Raw genomic sequence first — 24,726 nt, 5'->3', positions numbered from 1 at the left:
ATCATGACACAAGTAATATCATGTGACTCTTGATCATAAAGCAAAACCAGAATGACCAAAATGTTATATATCTCAATAAACTATTAAATGCCAATATATTAATTTTTTTAAGTATAGTAAAATTCTAGATGAACATTTTTACCTTCATTGCATCTGTCCAACCTAAACTACTATGCCTAGAACAAAATAAAAGTATGAATAATGAGTATTTATTCTCCTTTAATTATAAGAAATGATTCAAATGGAAATACTTCAAACAAAACTTTCATCCCAGAACAATATTTCTACTACACCAAGCAATTCATCTATTATTACAATTTTATTATATTATACTAGAGCAACAATTCTTAAAGGTTGTTATACTGCAGACCACCACGTTGGTTAGTCTGTTTGACACTGCTTGAAATACCTTCTGCACCCAGAGGTTAGTGGTGTGCACGGAACCACTGTGGCGCGGTCCGGCACTGAGGGGGGTCTACCTTTAAGGGCGGGGGGGTAGAGCTTACCCCTCCCGCTGCTCTTCCCCCTTCGGCGCTGCATTTAAGGTTGAAGTTTTGGGGGCAGCAGCGTTCCTCCCTGCCGCCCCTGCCCCCATTGTTGCCTGGAAGTCGCGGAAAGACGAGCACGCATGCGCCCATCGCGGTGCGCGAGTGCCACATACGTCAACGTATGCGGTGCGTGCACGGCGGCGACAGGCGTGTGCGCTCTGCGATGGGCGCATGCGTGCTCATCTTTCCGCGACTTCCGCTGACTGCCAGTCAGTACAGACAATACTGAGCTAGATGGAGCAATGGTCAGATTCAATATAATGCAGCTTCCTATGTTTCTAAGACAGGAAGAATAGTATTAAACACTTGGAACAGCAAGAGTAGCACATTATTTCCAATGTAGAAAGCCAATGGATTTGCATCCCTGCTGAGACCCTGGAGCAGGGGAGGGTGGGGGTGGAAGTGCCGGGACTGCGTCCCTGCAGCACTACACCACTGCTGATAGATAAAGAAGAGACGCAGCCTGTTCTCTAGGATTCAGCAGCTGACTGAAGAGCCTAGTTTACTGTGCCTTCAGAACAGACTTTAGCAGTGGAGGAAAGACCTGAGCTCAGCTAATGTGTTGAGAGAGAGCACTGAAGCCGATAGACTGAGTCCTTAACAGTGATCTTCCAAGGTTTTCTACCATCCTATGATGTTCATGAATGGTGTATTTTCAGTACAGTTGGAATATCTTTTGAGTTTTTGAAATTTTAATATTAGACCCATTTACAGGCTGCCATCAGCAACTGAAACAGAACAGGCTTATACTCTGCCAAATCTTATGCATGTGTAAAGGTTAAGTGTGCCATCAAGTTGATGTCGACTCCTGGAGACCACAGAGCCCTGTGGAGTAAACCCCACTGGTCGATCTTCCATGCAGAAGAACAATGGCATCAGGACTCACTGGGGCTGCTGCCAAACATGAAAGGCAGCCCCAACAGTGTACTGCAATGGCGCAACTGTGGAATGACCACACTGGCCAACATTTCATGCAACAGAACATCAGTGCGAGGGCCCTGCTGTGCTGCACTGCCGAGGCTTTCACTTCCAACAGCAGCTCTGGTGGGTCACAAACAGTGATGTTCCATTGCATGGCATGCCGGCCACTGAGTTCAGTATGGCTTACTCCTAGGTGCATGTATTTCTTCCTTTTAAAAAGGTGCTTTGGAAGGAGATTGATTATTGGGACTGAACTGTCAGGAGCAGCTCGGAGTTCACAGCGTCCATGACAACTATGGGCCTTTCCCAAGTGGGCTAAGGGCTGACAAGTGTTGTTCGTAACACACTTGATTTGGCATTTTGCTCTGATCAGAGAGGTGTTCTGTGGGTGGGGATGCCAATTATTTCCCCATTGTCATGGATGGACCACCACCTAGCGAAGTTTCAATTGGCAGTCACTAGTCACCTCTCCAGGAGTGAAGGGCCTATTAGGATGGTCCACCAAGGAGGCCATAGGATCCAATAGGACTCCAAAAAACCTTGGAGGGCTTTAATGTTGGCTCTACCGGTGATCTTGTTGACACCCTCGTGGAAAATTGGAATAATGAGCTCACTAGGGTAACATATTCAATCACTCCTAGGTGTCCTCTCTGATCTGCTTCCAAGTTAGCTCCATGGTACAGAAGAACTACAGGAGCAGAAGTAGCTAGGTAGACAACTAGAATACAAGTGGAGAAAGACTCAGCTCAAATCTGAAAGATTACAGCATAGAGCACAACTGAAGATCTGGCAATATGTGCAGCAAAGAAGCGCTTCTTTACTGTGCGTATTGTGTCCGCAGGTCCGCATCAAGCAGAATTGTCGAGGGTGGTGAAGGAAATTATACAGGCCCCTTACGCTCTGGCTTTGGAACCACCAGTTAGCCACTGAGAAGCTTTTAATGAGGTTTTTGTGGCCAAAATCTCTTGTATTTGAGCCAACCTGGATTCCATTGTTGGTGCAGAGTCTTTAGCAAGGGTAACTCCTCTTGTGTGGTTATATTGGATCAGCTTTAATTTGTGATTCCTGAGGACGTGAACAAGCTGCTTGGAACTGTGCACCCTACCATCTATTCTCTTGACCCTTGTCCAACATGGTTTATATTATCAAACAGGCAGATTGTTGGAGAGGGCCTGGTTGAGATCATAAATGCTTTTTCTGAGGGAAGGTAGGATGCCTTCTTGTTTAAAGAGGCAATTATTAGACCTCTTTTAAAGAAGCCTACATTGGATCCCTCAGAGTTGTGCAATTATAGGCCTGTCTCCAATCTCCCATGGTCAGCCAAGGTGATTGAGAGGGTAGTGGCCTCTTAAGTCCAGGCAGTCTTGGATGAAACAGATTATCTAGACCCATTTCAAACTGACTTTTGGGCAGGTTATGGGATGGAGACTGCTTTGGTCGGCCTGATGGATTATCTCCAAAGGGGAATTGACAGAGGGTGTGTGACCCTGTTGGTCCTTTTGGATCTCTCGGCAGCTTTCAATACCATCAACAAAGGTATCATTCTGGATTGCCTGCAGAGACTGGGTGTAGGGGGCACTGCTTTAGAGTGGTTCCATTCATACCTCTTGGTCAGATTTCAGAAGGTGTTACTTGGAGACTGATACTCTACAAAGCAAGAGCTTTCGTATGGTGTCCCTCAGGGCTCCTATTATCTCCAATGCTTTTTAACATCTACATGAAACTGCTGGCAGATATAATCAGGGAATTTGGTGCAGGATATTATCAGTACACTGATGACACCCAAATCTACTTCTCCATGTCAGTTTCATCAGGCAATGGCATAACTTCCTTGAATGCCTGCCTAGAGGCAGTTATGGGTTGGATGAGGGATAACAACTGATACTGAAGCCAAACAAAATGGAATGCTCATTGTAGGAAGTCACAGTTTGGGAAATGGGATGGATCTGCCTGTTCTAGATGGGGTACACTCCGCCAGAAGGAACATTTGCAGCTTGGGAGTACTTCTGGACCAACCCTCTTCCTGATACCTCAGGTGGAGGCAGTGGCCAGGACTGCTTTTTATCAGCTTTGACTGGTTTGCCAACTGCAACCTTTCCTGGAAGTGAGTGGCCTTACAACAGTGGTGGGCATAATGGTAACCTCCAGCCTTGCGATGCACTCTACAAGGGGCTACCTTTGTACATAGTCCGGGAGCTACAATGGGTGCAGAATGCTGCTGCCAGATTGGTCTCTGGGATGTTCCTTAGAGATGATATTATTCAGATTCAAAAAGATCTACACTGGCTACCAATAGGTTTCTGGGCAAAATACAGAGTGCTGGTTATTACCTATAAAGCCCTTAATGTCTTGGGCCCACAGTATTTAAGAGAATGCTTTCTTCATCATGAACCCCATCACCTATTAAGATCTTCAGGGGAGGTTCGTCTGAGGGTGCCACCAGTTTATCTGGTTGCTGAGATTAGAGCTGCTCCATCTTTGTTGGCCTTTAGGAAACAACTGAAGGCACATAACAGCCAAGCTTTTTAATTAGCTGGTGTTTTATGGATATTTTAATCTGGTTTTTTATGTTTTAACTAATAAATTCTTGGTTTGTTTCATTCCTGGTTTGTTTTATGCTGTAAACCACCTAGAGATTTTGGTAATAGGTGGTATACAAGTTTATAAAAAAATAAATATTGCATTGCAATGTAATGAATATAAATATTTTTTATTTTTTATTTTTTTAAATAATAATTTTTATTGAGAAGTAAACCAAAGAAGACAAAGACAAATCACCATAAAGACAGTATAACACCAATAGTTTTTCATAATGAAAAACCTCATTTTTCTAATTAATAAAATAAAAGATATCTAGAACAAGACAAAGCAAAAGAAATTCAGACTCTTAGAGAGTTATAAAATCTAATCAGCTTCTTGTAAATTACATATCAGTAACACTATAGATCAAATCCAGAAAATGGGAACAAAGTTTGACCATAATGGATATTATAATTTATAAAAGGTTTCCAGACAGACATGAATGATTCAGTAGATATACCATGTACATAAGCCAAGACTTTTGAAAATGAAGCATAATCCCACACTTTCAAAAACCAATCATTTAAGGAGGGGATTTCTAAAATACGCCAATTAGAAGCATATATAATCCTAGCCGCTGTAATCATATATAAACACAATTTGTTTAATTTGGCAGAAATATAAGGTTTTATCATACTTAAAAGAAAAATTTCTGGAAGAAAAGGAATCTTAACTTCTAAGATATATTCAATTTTCAAATGAGTTTGTCTCCAAAACTGTTGAGCTTTACCACAACTCCACCACATATGATAAAATGAGCCTAAATGTGAGTTACATTTCCAAAATTTCTTAGAAAAGGAATCATATATTCTAAATAATAATATTCATAAAGGGCTAGGATGGAGAAGCAGCAAGTTAAGAAAAGGTTACACACCCCTTCCTTCCTGCGGCTTCTCCACTCCAATATGTCTCCTCCCAAAGTTGATTTTCCTTAGAAAAAGTGGCTTTTGAAGGTTTGTTACATGCACTGGTGTGTGATGTGCAGTTTGGTCCTTAGGCTATAGTGCGATACTTCCCTTAAGCCTCATTCAAATCAGTTGGACATACTTCTGAGTAAAGATGGGGATGTTACTACATTATCAAGAGAAAGAGGAAGAAACTAATAGATCACACATTCTTAGAAACCCTAAATTCACTCAAAAGAGGAATCCATCTTCCTTACCTTGACAACGGTAAACATGTTTCCAGGATAAATCCATCTAAAAAGAAAGAAGATCAAGTATATTTAGTGCAATGTCCTCATACAGAACTTGCATTTTTGTTTAGGGGAGCCAGTGTGGCGCAGTGGTTAGAGTGTTCGACTAGGACCGGGGAGACCCAAGTTCAAATCCCCACTCAGCCATGAAACTCACTGGGTGACTCTGGGCCAGTCACACATCTCTCAGCCTAACCTACCTCACAGGGTTGTTGTGAGGACAAACATAACCATGTATACAGCTCTGGGCTCTTTGGAGGAAGAGTGGGATATAAATGTAATACAAATATATATAAATTAGTTCATAAAGACAGAATAGAACATTAAATTTCAAGATATATTTAAAACATGGTAAACAAAAATCCTTAGTGGCAATATCAGAAGCCATCTGATAAAAAGCAAAGAGTAAAGACAAAAAGTTATTAAACATGAACCTCTACAATCTAAAGATGGTACTCTATAAATTGGAATTGTTTGATATTAGGGACGTGCATGAAGCATTTTGTGCACATCTGGGAGAGGGGCAGAGAGCAGGCACTTTAAAAGGAGGAAGGCAACAAGAGCACTCAAGGTGATGTCTGCACATGCTCAGACACCATTTCCTGCCTGGCACTGCCCAAACGCTGCTGGAAACAGGGAACTTTCTGTTCCAAACCAAATGCAGCACCTGGAAATAGAGGTGCCAAAATGCTTCGAGCACATTAGGGATGTGCACGGAACCACGGAGCTGCGGCCTGCCACTGGGGTGGGGGGCTCTTTAAGGGCGGGGGGAGGGTGTACTTACCCCACGTGATGCGCACGCGTGACGTGCACATGCGCAAAAGGCTTTCTGAAGTCTTTTGCTGATGACTGGGGGAAGGGGCGGCAAGGAGGTACCCTGCCGCCCCAAAAGATTTCCAAAATACACGTGCCGGTGGGGGGAAAGTGGCGGGAGGTATAAGTACACCCTCCCCCGCCCTTAAAGAGCCCCCCACCCGGCATCGAACTGCTGAACCGCCCTCATGTCCACACTGGTCCAGAGGCCTTCAGAATAGCCTCTGGACCAGTCCGTGCACATCACTAGAGCACATCCCTATTTTATATCGCATCTATATTAAATTTTATCCAATTGTTTTTACATTTTTGCTCCTTGATAAAGAGTATAAAGGGACAGATTTATAGTGCAATCTTACTGAAAGAACCAATGTGTTCAGTGGGACTTACCACAAATAAGTGTGAATGATTACAGCTTTTAGATTTAGTGGCTGATATTCTGAGCAGTGTTAGAATACGTAACAGGAGCTGTATCCGTGGAAGACGAAGCAATGGAGCTCAGCCCAGTGTGTGGCCATATAGGAGAGGAGGAAAGAAATTTCTGCTGTTCTCTCCAAAAGGCTTTAAAAAAAAAAAAACAACTTCAGCGGGGCAGTGCAGCATTTGGGGACATATTTCTGGAGTCAAAAAGTATTTTTGGATAAAGGAGAGAGCTGTGAAAACCACTACCCTCTTCTGCACATTTGCCTGCTTGGCAACATGCTGGGCTGAGCTCCACTGCAGAGTCTTCCATGGACGCAGCTCCTGTTACATATTTCTAACACACTGCTTGGAATCTCAGCCAATTATTTTAATATTTCTCTCTGTTCCTTTTCATATTTCTGGGTTAATTTCAAAAAGTGTTTAAAGCACTGAAAAAGCATTTGATTTTCTCACTTCAACATGGCTCAGGTATAAACACACGTAGGTTTCCCTGCATGCTCAGTTCAATGCTTTAGAGCGCATCAGAAAATTAGACAACTTTCCTGTGAAAAGCAGAATTATGTGGCATGGGAAAGAACTGCACAAACATCAATTCTGATATGGTAGAACTGGCCCTGTGATTTCCCCCTTATGCAGTGCAGATGGGCAAGAGAACAGCATAGGTCCAAACACTAATACAATGTGCTTTGTGTGGTCTGGATACACGTATATTCCTCAACACCTGCCTGATAACAGAGGAAACTCTATACTTACCAGATTGGTCCTAGAAGATGGAGGATTGGTGGAGAGAAGAGTTACTACAGATTCCTCCTGCAACAATTCCTCAGTTCTATCCTTCAATGAACCCCTCCGCCACACTGAATTTCCTTTGTGCCTTACCTGAACACATGCTCTTTCAATGACTGAAGTTCATGTGTAACAGTTACCTTGCCCCTTATTGCTCTCAGACTCCTTCACTACCAGACCACTGGAAGGTTAGCACAGAGGCAAGATAATCAGGATCACTAAAAGCATTTAAGAAATGCTGCAGTGATCCCTGTGGAAGAGAATTCTAAATTGATTAAAGAATTCCAGTTGATGGTTCACTCTGAGCTTGGCCTTTGCTCAGGCGACGCACCAGCTTTCAGATCAGATTCATGTCACAGGAGGTGCTACTGACAAACTATGCGTTCTCCTTCAGGACCCACCAAGAAAAGACAAGGATGTTAATTACTGGCAAATTTCAGGACCCACTACCATCCAGAATGGTAAGCAGCAAAACAGGGATATTCAGCCAGCTGCAGGTGCCCAGACTTCCAGTGAAATCTGAGGACCATATACAATCTAATACAATAATTTAAAAACCATTTAATGAGGATGGTTGTTTACCACTTTCTGAATGGATCTCCCCTGCTTACATATTTTACACAACCAGGGCGCCAAGAACGTATGTACTGCGTCAATGTACAGGATGTTGGAGTTACTTGTTTGTCTGTTTTTAGCCTCCATGTTGAAATCCAATTACCGTTTTTAGCATCAATCTATATTACTTCCCCGCTTAGACAGTTTCTGATTCACAAACATCTGTAAGGTCGCTCTTGAGGACAAAAGGCCTACTATCCATGCCGATGCAAAGTTTGGTCTCCTTACCAATACTAATATACTTCTAATAACTCAAATTAAGCAATTAAAATGTCCAATATCTGTATTATGATTTAATGGTGAACATGGCAAGAACTTGTTTTTTACCAGTTCTCTGCACTTATTTTTGAGAATTTCAGGATTAGACCACCGCTAAAAAAAACCCCTGCAGGCGTTGAACAGTTACTAAAGAGCCCCACGAAAGTAAATATTTGATTTGATTCAGTTTATTACAATCATAGATCAACATAGCTAGATGCGAGGCATTTTTGGATGATGTAGATTATCTAGACCAGGTTTCTCAACGTGTGGGTCCCCAGATGTTACTGGACTTCAACTCCCATAATCCCCAGCCCCAGCGGCCTTTGGTTGGGAATTATGGGAGCTGAAGTCCAATTACATCTGGGGACCCACACATTGAGAATCCCTGATCTAGACCCATTTCAAACTGACTTTTGTGTGGGCTATGGGCTTGAGACTGCCTTGGCTGGCCTAATGGATTATCTCCATTTGGCTATCAACAGAGGGAGTGTGACTCTGCTGATCCTTTTGGAACTCTCTGTGGTTTTCGATACCATTGACCATGGTATCCTTCTGGACCACCTGAGGGAGGTGGGATTGGGTGGCACTGTATTACAGAAGTTCCGCTCCTAACTCTCTGGCAGATTCCAGATGGTATCTCTTCGAGAGGTGAAGTGAGAGCTGAAGTGTGGAGTTCCACAAGGCTCCATACTGTCTCCAATGCTTTTTAACATCTACATGAAACCGCTGGGAGAGATAATCAGGCGGTTGGGTGCAGGGTATTATCAATATACTGATGATACCCAAATCAGCTTCTCTATGCTGACCTCATCAGGAAATGGCATATCTTCCCTAAAAGCTTGCCTGGAGGCAGTAATGGGCTGGATGAGGGATAACAAACTGAAGTTGAATCCAAATAAGACGGAGGTACTGACTGTGTGGGGTTGGGACATGAGAGATCGTTTAGATCTGCCTGTTCTGGGTGGGATTACTCTCCCCCTGAAAGATCAGGTATTTAGCTTAGGAGTGCTCCTGGACTCAAAGTTCTCCCTGATTTCTCAGGTTGGGGCAGTGGTCAGGAGCACTTTTTATCAGCTTCAGCTTATATGTCAGCTACATCCATTTCCAGAGGTAAATGACCTTAAAACAGTGGTATTTATGCTGGTTACCTCAAGGCTTGACTACTATAGTGCACTCTACATGGGGCTGCCTTTGTACGTAGTCTGCAAACTACAATTGGTACAGAATGCGGCAGCCAGACTGGTCTCTGGGACACGACAAAGGGACCACGTAACACCGATTTTAAGGGAACTGCATTGGCTGCCAATATATTTCCGGGTGAAATACAAAGTGCTGGTAATTATCTATAAAGCCCTTAATGGCTTGGGTCCAGGCTACTTGAGAGAGCACCTCCTTTGTCATAATCCCTGCCCCCTGTTACTATTTTCTGGAGAGGTCTGGTTATGGTTGCCACTGGCTTGTTTGGTGGCAACCCAGGACCAGGCTTTCTTTGTGGCTGCTCCAGGGCTTTGGAATAAGCTCCCTGCTGAAATAAGAGCATCTCCTCCTCCATTTGTTTTCTGGAAGAACCTCAAGACTTTCCTGTTCTCTCAGGCTTTTAATGAGAATTTTAAAATTTTTAAAAACTTGTTTAAATAATTATTTTAATCTTCTTTTTATTATCATGTATTTTAATTCGTGACTTTTAAATATTTTAAAAGTTGTACACTGCCTAGAGATTTATATATTAGGCAGTATAAAATTTGATAAATAAAAAACAGGTTGCTCACCTGTAACTTATGATCTGGAACAGATCTGTCGACATCCATAAGTATGCGATTCTGTGTCTGCACAGGAACCACGCGGTAGTTTGTTTAAATGGCACAGATCCATGATGGGATCCCTCTTTGGGAAGTGAAAGTAACGGGAGTAAGACCCTGCCTGCATGTGCGCCCACGGCATCGGGGTGATTGCACTGTTCTCCAACAGCTCCTTCACCTCTTCCTGTAAGGACAGGGACGGTGGAGTAAACTACATTCCTGTAAAGTGAGGGGTCATTTTGAATTCTATGGCGTATCCTGAGGATATGATCTTCGGGACCCAGTGGTCTGATGTTATGTGGTACCATGCAGGGGCATGGCGTGCCAGCTTGATGGACCCATGTGGAAGTGCTGGCATTGAGAGAATGCTGGTGGAACTCGCTTGCCAAGATGTTAACGCCCCTGTAGACGGGATTGGGGAGAAGTCCAGTGTTGGTGGGCAGTCCCGAACCTCAAAGACGATTTTGCAATTCTGGATGCTGAGTGGTTTTGGCCTTACCCTGGTAAGGATGCTTGTGGTAAGGATTGTATTGCTTGTAGTCTCAGCGATCTTGTTGCCTATAAGTAGGCCTCTGTTTGCCATAATAGGAACGGTATCTAGGAGTGTATGCGGACGTAGATGTACCCAAGGTAAATGTTTTGGCTGTGACTTTTTAAGCTGCTCCATGGTGGAGTCAGTTGTCTCACTAAAGAGGCTGTTTCCGTCAAAGTCCAAACCTTCAGTCTTCTCTTTCATGTCATTTTGGAGGTTTATAGACCTTAGCCATGCACGTCTTTATAAAGCAACAGCAGCAGTCAAAGAGTGAGACTTTGACTCTGCAAAATGTTTTGCAATGCTTAACTGCTGCCTGGCCAAATCAGCTGATTTTTCTAGGGTTCAATGGAATTTCTTTTTAAGTTCCTCAGGAGACAAAGTGTCCAAATCCCCCTGCAGGAATTCCCACAGGCCATGGTTGTACTTGGTCATGCATGCCGAGTAATTCGCCACTTTAATCGATAAGCATGAGGTGAAGTTAACTTTCCTTCCTAACAAGTCCAATTTTCTCCCCTCTTTGTCAGATGGTATGATGTGTCCACCTTCCATTTTAGAAGAGGTGGTGCAATCGATCACAAGAGAGTTAGGAGCCAGGTATTTCAAAAGGTAAGTGTTGTCCTCTGCGGGAGGATCCACTAAGCTGTCTGCATCCTCTGGATCAGACTCAAAATCAGAGGATCCATGGTGTTCCGAAGTAGATCCGGTAGCAGAAGATGGAACACACGTTTGGGTCTCCACAGTTTAGAGGAGGAGGCAGAGCCTATGTTTGGGTACTTATCACCCCGAGAAGTGGGGATGGGGTCTGCGTGGCCTGTGACATTGTCGGTGGGGGTAAGGTTTGCGCTAACTTGGATGCATAAGTTGCAGACTCATTCCAGGTGGTAGTTAGTCAAGGTGGTCACCGCCAGAGAAGGAACAATCAGAGTATACGCTCTTGGTGTAAAGGGCTTCCAGGACTTCTCTACCTGGTAATCATATGGTGCCCCATATGATTACAGGAACCCATGGTAGTCGCAGAGAGGGTGGCAGTCATAGCAGAAGTATGCAAAAAGCCACAAGCATGCCAGGTAGATGGACTTCACAAGTGCTCCCCAAACAAGGTAGTTGTTAGGGCTGGCAGTGGTGATGTGCTCAACCGACCTTCACTACCCGAAGGAAAAAAACCCTTGAAGGTTGACATGGAGAGGGTACTTGATGAGGAATCTAAAATAGATAGAAGCGTGTGTGCGGTGGTCAGATCCAAGCCGGTATTGCCCTCCTCATCAACATCAAACGTCAGCATCAGTAGCTGGCACCATGGAGAAATTTGCTTCGATGCCGATAGTACTGGAGCATGCAGGGTCAATGTTGAAGGAACATCATATTGAACCTTTGGTGTCGAAGGGACTGAAGAAGAAATTGGTGTTGGTGCTGGAGACAGGGAAAGTGCCCTCGATGTCGAGCGTGTTGGTGTCGACAGGAAGTCTGTGTTGAGCAGCTCCGTTGGTATTGGAGATTCCGCCAGGGGTACGATGTCAAGGGAAGTGAAGTCTTTGACCTTGAAGCCGGCGTTGACAAAAAGTGTTGCAGAGCTGATGAGGACGGAGTGTGTGCCCGTGTTAAGTCAATTGTCTTTGACTTCTTCTTAGGAGCTATAGTAGAAGCCTCAGTAGTTCGACGCTTAGCCAACGATTTCGAGGCCCCCAGAGTCGAGTCAGACCCCCCACCATGTGGGTGTTGACTTCGAACTGTTGATGAAGGAGGCTTAGACGCTTTCAACGTTGAAGGAGATGTCAACGTCGACATCCTAGGCTTCTGTTGACTTGGTATCGAGGTTGTCTTTGGTGATGTCTTCGATGCCAAGGAAGACGGGAGTGGTTGGCCTGGCGTTGAAGGGCTCAGGACTTCGTCATAAATGGCGGCATGAAGGCGAAGTGCCCGATTCTTGTGAGTCTGTTTAGAAAAAGACAGACAGATCTTGCAAATGGACATGTTGTACTCCTCACCCAAACAAATGAGACACAAATCGTGAAGGTCCTTAGAGGGAAGTTTGGCTTTACAGCCCTTGCACTGCTTAAAGGTTTTTTTCTCTTCAGCCATTCTGCAAACTGAAAAAACGTAGTCAGGTCCGTTCCAGGGTCAAAGTGCCAGCCGTTATCTGCCCTTTAATACAAACGTACACTCACTCACAAGAACAATTCTGAAGATCTATTCCGACAAAAAGTGGCAGACGAGGTCCAAATGCAACAGTGGTCGGAAAGGAACTGAGGAACATGGTGCTCAGCCCACATTTAAATAGCATGCTGTAGGTGTGGAGGCGGGGCTTGGACTCCTCGACAAACTGAGGCATTGCTACTGCGTGGTTCCTGTGCAGGCGCAGAATCCCATACTTATGGATCTCGATCCATATTAAATAAATATACAATTCAGATCCAGATATAAGGGTCCATAAGAACATAAGAACAGTCCTGCTGGATCAGGCCCAAGGCCCACCAGATGCCGCTAGAAGCCTACAGGCAGAAGTTGAGGGAATGCCCTTGCTCCTGCTGTTACTCCCCTGCAACTGGTACTCAGAGGCATCCTGCCTTGAGGCTGGAGGTGGCCTATAGCCCTCAGACTAGTAGTCAATCCAGATTGTTGGCTTTAAAAGTGAATATTGATACAAATGTGTGTGTGTATACACATAAAATATACAATTAAGAACTATTACATAAAATTAATATATAATGGAATAAGATAACAAAAAACCAATTAAGAGCCTGTATTAAATATATCCAGCACACCATGTGTGGATCTTAATTGCAGCCATACAAAATTTGGCCACCAGATGCGAGACATCAGTATATGTATTGGAGAGAAATACGTTTATATAAAACTCATCAGAGTTATTTGGATATCTAAAAACAAGAGGAGCAATAAATCTAAGATGCAAATCATGATAAAAAGAATACAAAAGCACATGACCAACTATTTCAACATCGCCATTCCCACAAGGACACAATCTCTCCAAATAAGGGCCCTCCTAAACCTACCCTCTAATACCATAGAGGGCAACACATCCATCCGGGCTAGTGTCAAGTCTCTTCTGTAGGTTGGATATGTCAGATTATACAGGTAGTTGGCTGGTTTTTGCAAGGGCTTAACTGCTCCAAACTGCCTGAAGCTTGATGCCTGGCCTAAATCTATCTGGTGTTCCATATCGATAATGTGCAGCTTAAGGATAGCCCTGACATTATAGCCCAGAGGAAGTAGAAATTCTATTGACAGCCCATATAATTTTAACTTTTCTGTGATTAAGGGGTATTCATCCTTAAAGATTAAGGGAGCTAAGCCAGAAGGGGAAAAATCAATTTCAGCCAGAAGTTGAAAATATAAATCAGTTTGAAAAAATCAAAATTAAAAATCAAAATTTAAGAGGCCTGAGTGAACAAAAAGGTCTTTACCTGGTGTCTAAAAGAACAAAGTGATGAAGCCAAGCAAACCTCACTGGAGAGGCTATTCCATAAAGGCTCTCTCCATAGTAGTGACCCACCTCACCTCGTTTGGCAGGGGCTCTCGGATCCAAAGAAGATCTTAAGGTCCAGGTCAGGACATGGGGGAAGGTTGTTCTCTGAGGTAACTTGGTCTCAAGACATTTAGGGATTTAAAGGTTAAAACCAGCACTTTCAATTGGGCCCAGAAGCAGACTGGGAGCCAGTGCAGTAAAGGTGTTAAGACTATTCACTGATGTTTATGCTAAAATGTCAGACCACTTTTTAAAAAAAGCTGATTATGAAGAAAACCATGCCTGAGACATCTAAATGTACAGGTGAAACTCGGAAAATTAGAATATCGTGCAAAAGTCCATTAATTTCAGTAATGCAAATTAAAAGGTGAAACTGATATATGAGACAGACGCATTACATGCAAAGCGAGATAAGTCAAGCCTTAATTTGTTATAATTGTGATGATCATGGCGTACAGCTCATGAAACCCCCAAATCCACAATCCCAGAAAATTAGAATATTAGATGGAACCAAGAAGACAAGGATTGTAGAATAGAACAATATCGGACCTCTGAAAAGTATAAGCATGCATATGTATTCAGTACTTGGTTTGGGCCCCTTTTGCAGCAATTACTGCCTCAATGCGGCGTGGCATGGATGCTATCAGCCTGTGGCACTGATGAGGTGTTATGGAAGACCAGGATGCTTCATTAGCGGCAATGCAGCTCTTCTGCATTGTTTGGTCTCATGTCTCTCATCCTTCTCTTGGCAATGCCCCATAGATTCTCTATGGGGTCAGGTCAGGCGAGTTTGCTGGCCAATCAAGCACAGTACACTGTATACTTTTCAAAGGTCCGATATTGTTCTATTCTACAATCCTTGTCTTCTTGGTTCCATCTAATATTCTAATTTTCTGGGATTGTGGATTTGGGGTTTTCATGAGCTGTACGCCATGATCATCACAATTATAACAAATTAAGGCTTGACTTATCTCGCTTTGCATGTAATGCGTCTGTCTCATATATCAGTTTCACCTTTTAGTTTGCATTACTGAAATTAATGGACTTTTGCACAATATTATAATTTTCCGAGTTTCACCTGTAGATTTGGGAAGTTATGAAGACATTCTTCTAGAGCAGGCTTCCCCAACCTGTGGCACTCCAGATGCTGCTGAACTACAACTCCCAGCATCCCTAGCCACAATTTTGTGGCTGGGTATGCTGGGAGTTGTAGTTCAGCAACATCCGGAGGGCCACAGGTTGGGGAAGCCTGCTCTAGGGCAATGTTTCCCAAACGATACACATAACAATCTCAATCTATTGAAAATAATGAAACTTATCCTCTCATGTTGCCTACTGGACACATGAAGAATTCTGAGGCAATGTGGGATCGTTTCATTCCTTGACTTGAGTCATGGTTAGATATGGGTGGCCCTTGTTATCCGTGGTTTTGATAATCATGGTTTTGCATATCTGTGGTTGGACAATATATACCCAACCTCATTATCCACGGTATGCGGCATCACATATGCGCGGTTTTTGACAGTGCAATTCTGCCCTTACATCCTCATGCTTTTGCTGCATGTGCTCATGGATTGCGAGAGGAGTTCAAGGAAAACAGTGGAGTGCTTTGGTCTGCATGTTTAGAGTTTTTTGGTGTTTCTAAAAGCCATTTTGGGGGGTATTTGGTATTCTTAGGGAGTCATTGGGAGCCTTCAGGAGCCATTGCTCTGGAGCTTTTGGAGGCATTCCTGTGGAGCTTCTTGGAGCCATTTTCTGGAGTCTCTTGCAGCATTGTGCTGCCCTTATAAGATGCTAATTATCAGTTTTATAAATTTAATTTTAATTTTGATGACACTTTTTAAAATTCAAACATTTCAAATTAAAAATTTTAATTTTGATAATTACAGTACTGTATTATTTAAACTGTAACTGAAAATTCAATTTAAATTAAAAATAATTCATTTTAATTATCCAATGAAAATTTATTCTCCTCTCACTCGATTATCACACACTCCTCTATGTGTGTTTACTTGAATTGGATTTAATTTTGTGCTGCCTCTTTGGCCAACCTACCAACCAATCAGGCCAAGGGGCTTGTGCTGCCAAGTGCTGGACTTGAAAAGTCATGATTATGCACTACTGGAGGAGTAGGGGGGCACTGCTGGAGGAGCTGGAGAGTGGGAGAACTGTGGTGGCCAAGGTAGAGTGCTGCGCTTTATCCTTATTTCTGCTTTTACCCTGTCTTTTTGGTGATTTTCCGGTCATTTTCCTGAGCTCCAGAACCTAACACCCCCAATTCCCATTGTCATAAGGTTTTATTATCCACAGTTGTATGCCAGAATGAATCCACCACAGCCACCTGTACAGTCATATGCTTAGACTTCTTTGTAAAACTGGGAAATTCCAGGAGGGGTATTACCCTACCTTCATATAGAGAAAACTTGAGACAGCTTGACATACACATGCCTAACTCAGAGGTAAGTTTAAGTATAAATCCTTTCTTTGTTACAATTTGTGCAATGAGACTATCAACATCATGCCCATGGATAAGAGTTGTAATGGGGGAACTTTGGCTATATTTCTTTTTCAGATATAGCAATTACTTGCAGGGGAACTTCTGTGATTCAAAACATAACACAGGATGTGACTTTCATTTAAGAGAAAGAGAATTAGACATTTGCTCTGCACATGTTTTCCTTGAATAGTACAATTGTCCAGAAAGCAGGAATGCCAGCTTCACAATTCACAAGTTAACATAGGCAAAAAGATGCCAATAACTACTCATAGCTCTGAAACAGCTGTAAAACCACAAGACAAAACACTTCAAAATTATAATAAGAAATTCTTGAAAGATGGTTGATTTTTTAAAATGTTCTCAATGACACTAGTGAACTTTTCAAAACTTGGAATGTAAGGGACTATGTTAAATTGTTATTAAAAACACATTGTTTAGAGCAAATACCTTCAGGAGCAATTACTTCCATCATTCCAGAAACCTGAAAAATGTACAAGAAGATTCCAAATGAGTTTATTGTGGTTTAGATATTAAAAGTAGAAGAAGTTATTTTCTAATTATTTATTGGAAACTTGATATAAGTTTAATGAAAAAGTAAGAACTGAACTCTTTGATTTCAGTATTTTGGAATTAAAAAGCCTAGAAATAGCTGAGCTGGGGGACATCTCAAAAGTGGGTTAGGATAGGAATTATCTTTATCAAATTACTCAGTGATGGACAACTGCAGGAATGTGCATATAGGAATTGTGAACAGGATGCCTGGCGAAAGAATTATCAGTTTTTAGTATTTCCAAATAAGAGATATTTTATCAAAATTAATTAAAGCGATATGGTGAGACTTGGGAGAAAAATGGAGGCAAAATGTTTGTTAATGTCAATGGAATGGAAGGGGAAAACAGATAGATGGTGTCAGTTTCTGTTACATTTGAATCCAGTTAGAGCCAGATATAGAGATAAGTGAGGTAGGTATTACGATCACCATCTGTGGAAGAAGAATGGAAGTGACTTTGAAAAGTAATATTAAAAATATTGCGAATGCTGTGCTAAGACAGGGGTAGTCAACATGTGGCTCTCCAGATGTTGCTGAAAAGCTATTGCTGGGGATATTGCTGGGGAGTTATAGTTCAGCAGCATCTGGAGAGCCACACGTTGCCTACCCCTGCACTAAGAGAAAGTCTATATACAGAAAATCGCAGTTTAGGTGGCATTTTACCACATCCTGAAGTAAATATATTTGCCACCTTTCTGATGATAGGTTTTGGAGATATGAAATAACTGGAGCTGATATTTTCCATATCTCCCGGTCCTGTCCCATTATTGGGAACTTTTGGAGAAAAGCAATTTTAATAAGATCTGGAGACTAGAACATATTTCTCTACATAATGCATTGCATGGTACCTCATACCTTGGAAGATATGACAAAGTATGAGGTACCATGTGATGTATTACAAAGAGAAAGATGATCTGGAGACTGGAACTTATCACTCGTCTTTTAGCAGTGTGTAGGCTTTGTACAGCTTTAGCATGGAAAAATCAGCTCCACTGATTAAATATACTAGTCTAATCAAATTTGGACAGTGATGTTTTGATCAAAATCAACTTCTTATGAAAATGCAAAAGAAAATGACAAACTGACAACTTTGTTTAAAAATTGGTTTTGTTTATTAATTACCAGAATGATAAAAGTAATGATCAGATCTATTCTTATAAGTAATTTTTTATGATTTGAGATATATTGGTCCACATTATGTGTGGGCTTACACCAGCATTTCCAATCGGCCCCTCCTCCTGGGGGTGTGTACGGAAGCACCGGCAGTATTGCACAAGAGAACAAGTATATAAATATTTAAAGTTGGGCACTGGCACTTTGGGAGCGTGACTTACATTGTTTCCATATAAGTTGTGCTCCCAAGCTGTGGGTGCAAAAGAAAGAAAGCGTGCAGTTGCGCAAGACTGCCAGCATTTCCTTTGAAGGCAGCAGCAGCATGGGCTAATTGGAAACACTGGGGTAAGCCTGACCAAGATGTGGGCGTTTATGACATTTTGAAGATGACTGAAAGATATTAAATCTGTAATACTTCAATGTTGTAAAATAATATTTATATTCAAATATATCAATAAAAATTAAAAAGTTGCTACGATCAGAAGTAGTCTACTTGCTCAGCACTGGAAAAACAGGGGAAATATATGAGCTAATAGACTGTAGTTAATTTGCATGTTTCATTTCTATAGAATGAACAAAGCTCACATAACATTTGTGTGATCACAGCTGCAGCTAGGCTATTATATATGTTGCACTTCTATAATGTTGCCATTTGTGACCTTCAGGTGTGAATGTGTCTATCCATGCAAATAAAATGTCTCAATGAAATTATATCATATTATATCAAATCATACATACAACTAATATTTATATACCGCTTTTCAAAAAAAGTTCCCAAAGCAGTTTACATAGATATAAATAAATAAAAATGGCTTTCCGTCCCCAAAAGGCTCACAATCTAAAAAAGAAACATATGATAGACACCAGCAACAGTCACTAGAGGGATGCTGTGCTGGGGATGGATAGCATCAGTAGCTCTCCCTCTGCTAAATATAGAGAATCGGCACTTTAAAAAAGTGCCTCTTTGCTCAGTTAGCGGGGGTGGGGTGTGGGGTAAGCTGGGTATATGTGATATTTCACTGTAAAGAAAACATTACTGGGGTATTGGGAAGCCCAGAAATCCACTTTCATCAAGCTGTCCAGTGAACTGGGTTGAACAGGACCAGGCACAGTACTTGTTACTAGTGTTTCAAATCAAGCAGTGACATTTGTCTTTAGGATAAGCTTAGTTTCTCCTCTGCAAATAGGAAAGTGTAAACATCTACTCAGAATTGTCTCATGTTTGCATACTTCCAGTTTTCCTCCTCAGTTCATGATAGTAATTCACAACACACACTACTACTTGCATTTTAATTGTTTTAAGTATTGCAACAGGCCTCTCATTAAGCGTTATTGTTGCTTAACAACCATAATGTTAGGTGCCAAACGTTAGGTGCCAGTTCGGACCTTGTCCAGCCCAGCATGCACAGGCTGGGGACCATTTGCGTGATTAGCAACACCATGCTGACCTCAGTTTGTTTACATCCCTATTGCTCTGTCATGTTTCTATCAAGCCATCTGCTTGGAAATCTGAAGCTTAATATGCTCTGATAACTTTTAAGAGGTAAACTTTACTTGTGATTTTTATTTAAGGAAAAAAGACAAGAATAAGAACAAAGCAAGCTTTGCTAAAAACTACTAGATGTTTAATATGTAAACACATCAAACTTTATTCCCACACATAGTTTCATTGATTTTTATTATTCCTCTTTTGCAAATTTATATTATGCAGCACTAAACTAAATTATTTAATTAAGCTACAGAATAGAACAACCTGAGAGGCATAATTTTAGCAGTAGCAGTGTACTGCAAGTACTAGATTACCAGAGAAGAAAATTGCAAGGGAAGAAAATTCGAAGTAGTGCTATAAAGTTCCATGCGAGTCAGGATATTATTTAGCAAGTCATATCCCACTTTGCATTCAGAGTTCCAGCAACCTTGTTGCCATGGGACCTTTCCTAATGCTATTGTTACATCAACAGATAAGATATAAAATCAGAACTTCTAGCTTCAAATCTCAATCTCTCCGTGCTGTACTACCAACTAGTCAGATTGTAAAGAAAATGTTATCTTTGTAATAAATATACATAGTACCCATCACATGTGCAACAGCTGTCATTTCTACAACACACAAGACTCTCCACTAGTCGTACATTTGATCCAAAACCCATTTAAGTTAGCAAACTGAATTCAGCAGGTCTGGCTCAAGTTCTAAGGGGAATTAGCCAGTTTAAGTGTTTTGTAGATTACAACCTACATTTGATCAATGACTTCTGTGGCCCCAAAGGCCAGCATTTGCATGACATGAAAGAGAATGGGAAACAGGCATTGTTCAAAATGCTCCGCTATATAATGATATAAAATAAATACATAAATATGTATAAACTAAACATTTCCATAAACAGATCAGTTCCTTTAGTCTGTAAAAGGGTTTCTTAACTATACTACTCTGATTCCAAAACCATAACCACTAACACAGCATCTCCAAGCACATACTGAAAGAGAATGCAAACATTCACATTTGATTATGAATTACACAGAATGGTTAAAGTTTATCTGGAAGTAATCAATCCCTGTTTCCATTTGATGATTCAAATATGCATTCTTCATTAAAACCTAGGCCAGTGTGACTCTGAATCGATAACCTCTCCACCAGCCTGCCAATTTTCTAGTAAATTGATTGTATTAACAGCTGTGTAGCAAAGACCAGTGACAACCTTAGTGGAACCTAAATGTCCTCTTCTATGTGTATAGTTGGAGCTCCCTGACCCTCACTATCTTGTGGACATATTCTGGCCCCAGCACAGATGCGACACCGTAGTAGAGCCTAGGGCAAACTCTCTTAGGGTGGACAGCTTTCTTAAGGGCAGGAATGCGGTGCATTTCACACACAGGTGGAAAAGCAACAAGTGGCAGATAAATATCTTCCCAGCCTGCAGGTGCAGCTATAATAAAGTTAGAATTTGTGTCTGCTGCACAGGTATTAAAGGCACACGGGCCTGGTCCAGAGTGTGTAGTCTCTAGTTTTTCCAGACAGACCTCTCCCCTCCCCTGCACACCCCCCCACCCCGCACACACACTTTTTAAAAATAAAGGAGAGTTCCCCCGCCCCGCCTCTTGGGGAACAAAGGAGAGCGAGCTTTAGAAATGAGCGGGAGCCGGAGGGAGTTTCCTTCCTACCTTTGGGGCTGCCGGCCGAGGAATCCCTTGACCCAAGACAAGATTAAACCTAGAAGGGGAAAGAAAAACAAAGTTTAGAGCCGCGGGGCTCCCAGCCCCTACCGTCACCTGCTCCGCCCCCAGCGGGGATGGGGAAAGTCACCTGTTCATGCCGCGTTCAGCTTGCAGGCGCCCGACCCGTGGCTCAAAAGCTCGGCCCCACTTCCTCCCAGCGCCCCTGCCCCCCCCCTCAGGCCACGCGCAGGCGTGGTCACCGTGGCAACAGCAAGCTCCATCGCGCGAGCTCCACACCGCGCCTCTTGGCAAAGGGGGCCGGCTTGGAAGCGGGGGCGGAGCGCAAAGGTTCCTCCTACGCGGAGGAGAAGCTGCCCGAGGCTGCCGCCGAAGAGCAAACGTGCTTTGCCTTCCTTGCTCCTGTGAGCCAAAGAATTGGAACTGGGGGCGGGAGACCAAACAGGCATACTGAGTTGATTAATCGGGTTCGATCTCAGTGCAGTCACTAACAGAGGAGGATCCCAGTTTTCTGATTTCTAGCCACGTACGAGAAGGGAGGGAGAAATGTTTTTAACACTCTTTGTTTTAACCATCCTGATTAAACGGAGAGGATTATGAAGGACGTAAAAGACGGATATAACTGATCGGGCTATTTCTCCGGCTCTAGAGTACGACTCTCAAAGACTATCACCTACTTTTAAAAACAACCTCTGTAGAAAACATCACTTGTGCAGCTCCGAAAATATTCTGCTCTGCTTGTTTTTGGCCCCGCGGCCCCCCTGATCTCTTTTCAACACTTAGCTCTGAACCATGGACATCCGGCCGAAGTCCAGGGCCTCCACAGCCCCTGGGGGCTCCCAAATCCTCTTTGGTCTGTCCCGGGTGGTGTGGTTGCCCAGCCGAGCCCGATGGTGCTTAATTTGCAGGGGAGGGGGCCCTCCAAAGGCCTTGAGGTCCAGGCTCCAAAATTACCTAGGTACACCTCTGAGTACAATGTATAAATAATAATCTAATCTGGCCATGAATCCAGGAGGAGTAAACCATCTCTACCCACTCATAGATGCCCATGTTTTGGATCAGGGTTAAACAATTGTATCCCTTCTGTTGCAAATCTTCAGCTCAGGTACCCCAACCATAAAGTAAGTGTGTGTGTACACACACTACACACTTTAAATGTTACCGTTTATGAGACCGGCAACTCCAGTCACTGGTTTACATCCAGACTAGGTTACTCATGAGTACTCCCATTGAAATGAATAGGACAAGTAAACTAGCCCTATCAATTTCAGTGCTTATGATGAGTAACTTAATCTGGATGTAAGTCAGTGACTGAAGTAGCCCATATTATAACTGTAACATTTAAATTTGTGTTTTTAGTCCACGCTTATGAGATCACCCAGCTCTGTGTGTGTGTGTGTCCCTATCAACTTCAATGCCAGGACCAACATGAACCAAATTGGGTACAGTTGTAGGGACGCACGCTTCAACAACGTAGTTTGTGATGATGTCATCCACCCCAATTCAAAATGGCAGACATGAGAACATTTAAGGCTGAAGTTGACTAACTTGTGAGGTTGGTAATTATCAATTAAGATTATAATTAAAGGAAAGTAGGCAGATTAGTTCTTACCAGAACAACTAGTTGCATATACATTAAAACACACATTTACTGTAATGGTGACAGGCAACTCCAATCACAGGCTCACATATGCACTAAGTTACTCATCTTATTGAAATTAATGGGACAAGTTTACTTGTCCATTAATCTCAGTGGAAGTACTCAGTGCTAATTTTCTAAGGCCTGTCAGTCAGGCTGAGGGGAGGGGCGCACTGAACTTCAGCACATAGCCAGCCAATCAGGAGCAGAGGAGGGTCTTTTCCAAGTTCTTTCCCACATTTCCCTTTCTCTAATTTTTATTTTATCTGTAAACTGATATCTGAATGTTCTGTTGAAATGCAGTAAATAAATAAATACAATACTAGAGGACTGAAGTTCATTCCTCCTTTGTAGTTCCTTATTTACAGTGCCTAGCCCTCTTTCTGAGCCTAAAGTGCCAATTCAAATGCAAAGGATCTGTGATTTAATGGCATTTAAAGATAAAGTAAAGTATGCTGTCAAGTCAGTTTCAACTCCTGGTACCCACAGAGCCCTGTGGCTTTCTTTTGGTAGAATACAGGAGGGGTTTACCATTGCCTCCTCTCATGCAGTATGAGATGATGCCTTTCAGCATCTTCCTATAGTGCTGCTGCCCGATATAGTACCAGTAGGGATTCAAACTGGAAACCTTTTGCTTGTTAGTCAAGCATTTCCCCGCTTAGACCATCCCAGTTCATACATTCAGGACACTGGGAGGTTGTCCTCTACAAATGGTTGTCCTCTGCAGTGTGTAACTTAAGCCTTGCATGATCTAACTTTCTATTTATTAGGACCCTTGTGGCCCACTGGCATGTTTTGAATTTGAATATTGAACAGTGAAGGCATACATCTTTTGTCTTAAATCAGGATTCTCAAACTCAAATCGCATGGTGGGCCAGATTTGATTCCAATGCATCTCCAGGGGGCCGCACCTGCCTTGCACCACCTTTTCTCAGTCTTCTCGCACCTACCTCCTGCCACCTTCTCGCACCTGCTTCACATTTTCTGTCTTCCTCCTTCACCCTTTTTCTTTCACTCTCTTCTTTTCACACCAGAATATGCTTAGGTTGATTTCGAAAGAAAGAAAATAAATAAATAAATAAATTCTGTACTTCCTCATGACCTGCAGCTACCAAATTTAGCATGGACAAGCCTGCCACTTGAATTAGCTGTATGCACTACCCTTTATATCACAATATACTCAGGGGAAGGTTGATTTTAAAAAAGAAATTCTGAGCCAGCCAGCTCACCAGCTCTCCCTCCCCACTGCCTGGGACCTGCCTCATCGAGCCCTCATGAAGAAGGGGAAGAAGCACAGTGATGGGGATAGAGTGGGGGGGGGGTGTAAGGAGAAGTGTGGCGGGGTAAGTGGTAAAGAGTGCTGTGGCGGGAAGAAGTGCACTCAGGGGGAGATAAAGAGTGCTGTGGTAGGAGTTAGGAGTGTTACCGCTATGGAAAGGAGAAGTGTGGCAGCAGGCAGTGAAACTCAGTGGCTTCTTGGGGGGCCGGATTGCCAAACTCTGTGGGCTGGCAGTTTGACAGCCCTTTCTTAAGTGATTCTGAATATGCACTTGCTTAAGAACCATACAGCTCTAAAGTAAATGCCTTTTCATTAGCCACTAGAATTGCTTTTTCAACGCTTCATTAATTGTGCAGATTATGGTGAAAGGCAAATCCCATTTTATCCAAGCATTTATACACACAGCACTTTTATTTTATTTCTTTTCATTTTAAGATATAATTTTATCCCATTGGGCACATTAGCAGAGTAATCATATGATGGTCTGGGGGGGAAAAATCCAAAAATTAACAACAGA

General features: G+C 42.5%; 1 protein-coding gene across 6 annotated transcripts in view; it reads right to left on the bottom strand.

Moving 5' to 3' along the window:
• ERICH2 (glutamate rich 2) overlaps window positions 1-21,551 on the bottom strand; it is a 72,111-nt gene extending 50,560 nt beyond the window's left edge. For 2 of the 6 annotated variants that reach the window (XM_053278056.1, XM_053278015.1), the window contains exons 1-5: window positions 21,422-21,549; window positions 21,280-21,328; window positions 16,905-16,938; window positions 5,212-5,248; window positions 143-176 (exon numbers count right to left, since the gene is read on the bottom strand). In XM_053278056.1, coding sequence (XP_053134031.1) covers window positions 143-176; window positions 5,212-5,248; window positions 16,905-16,938; window positions 21,280-21,328; window positions 21,422-21,429 — 162 coding nt within the window. In that variant the 5' untranslated portion in view covers window positions 21,430-21,549. Of the gene's footprint in view, window positions 1-142; window positions 177-5,211; window positions 5,249-16,904; window positions 16,939-21,279; window positions 21,329-21,421 lie in introns of all 6 variants that reach the window. The other 4 variants (XM_053278033.1, XM_053278041.1, XM_053278049.1 and 1 more) reach the window with 3 other exon arrangements.
• Window positions 21,552-24,726: the final 3,175 nt, after the last annotated feature.

This window comes from Hemicordylus capensis, chromosome 1, assembly GCF_027244095.1.
Source record: "Hemicordylus capensis ecotype Gifberg chromosome 1, rHemCap1.1.pri, whole genome shotgun sequence".
NCBI classification, from domain to species: Eukaryota; Metazoa; Chordata; class Lepidosauria; order Squamata; family Cordylidae; genus Hemicordylus; species Hemicordylus capensis.
This window is presented reverse-complemented; position numbering and strand designations above follow the sequence as displayed.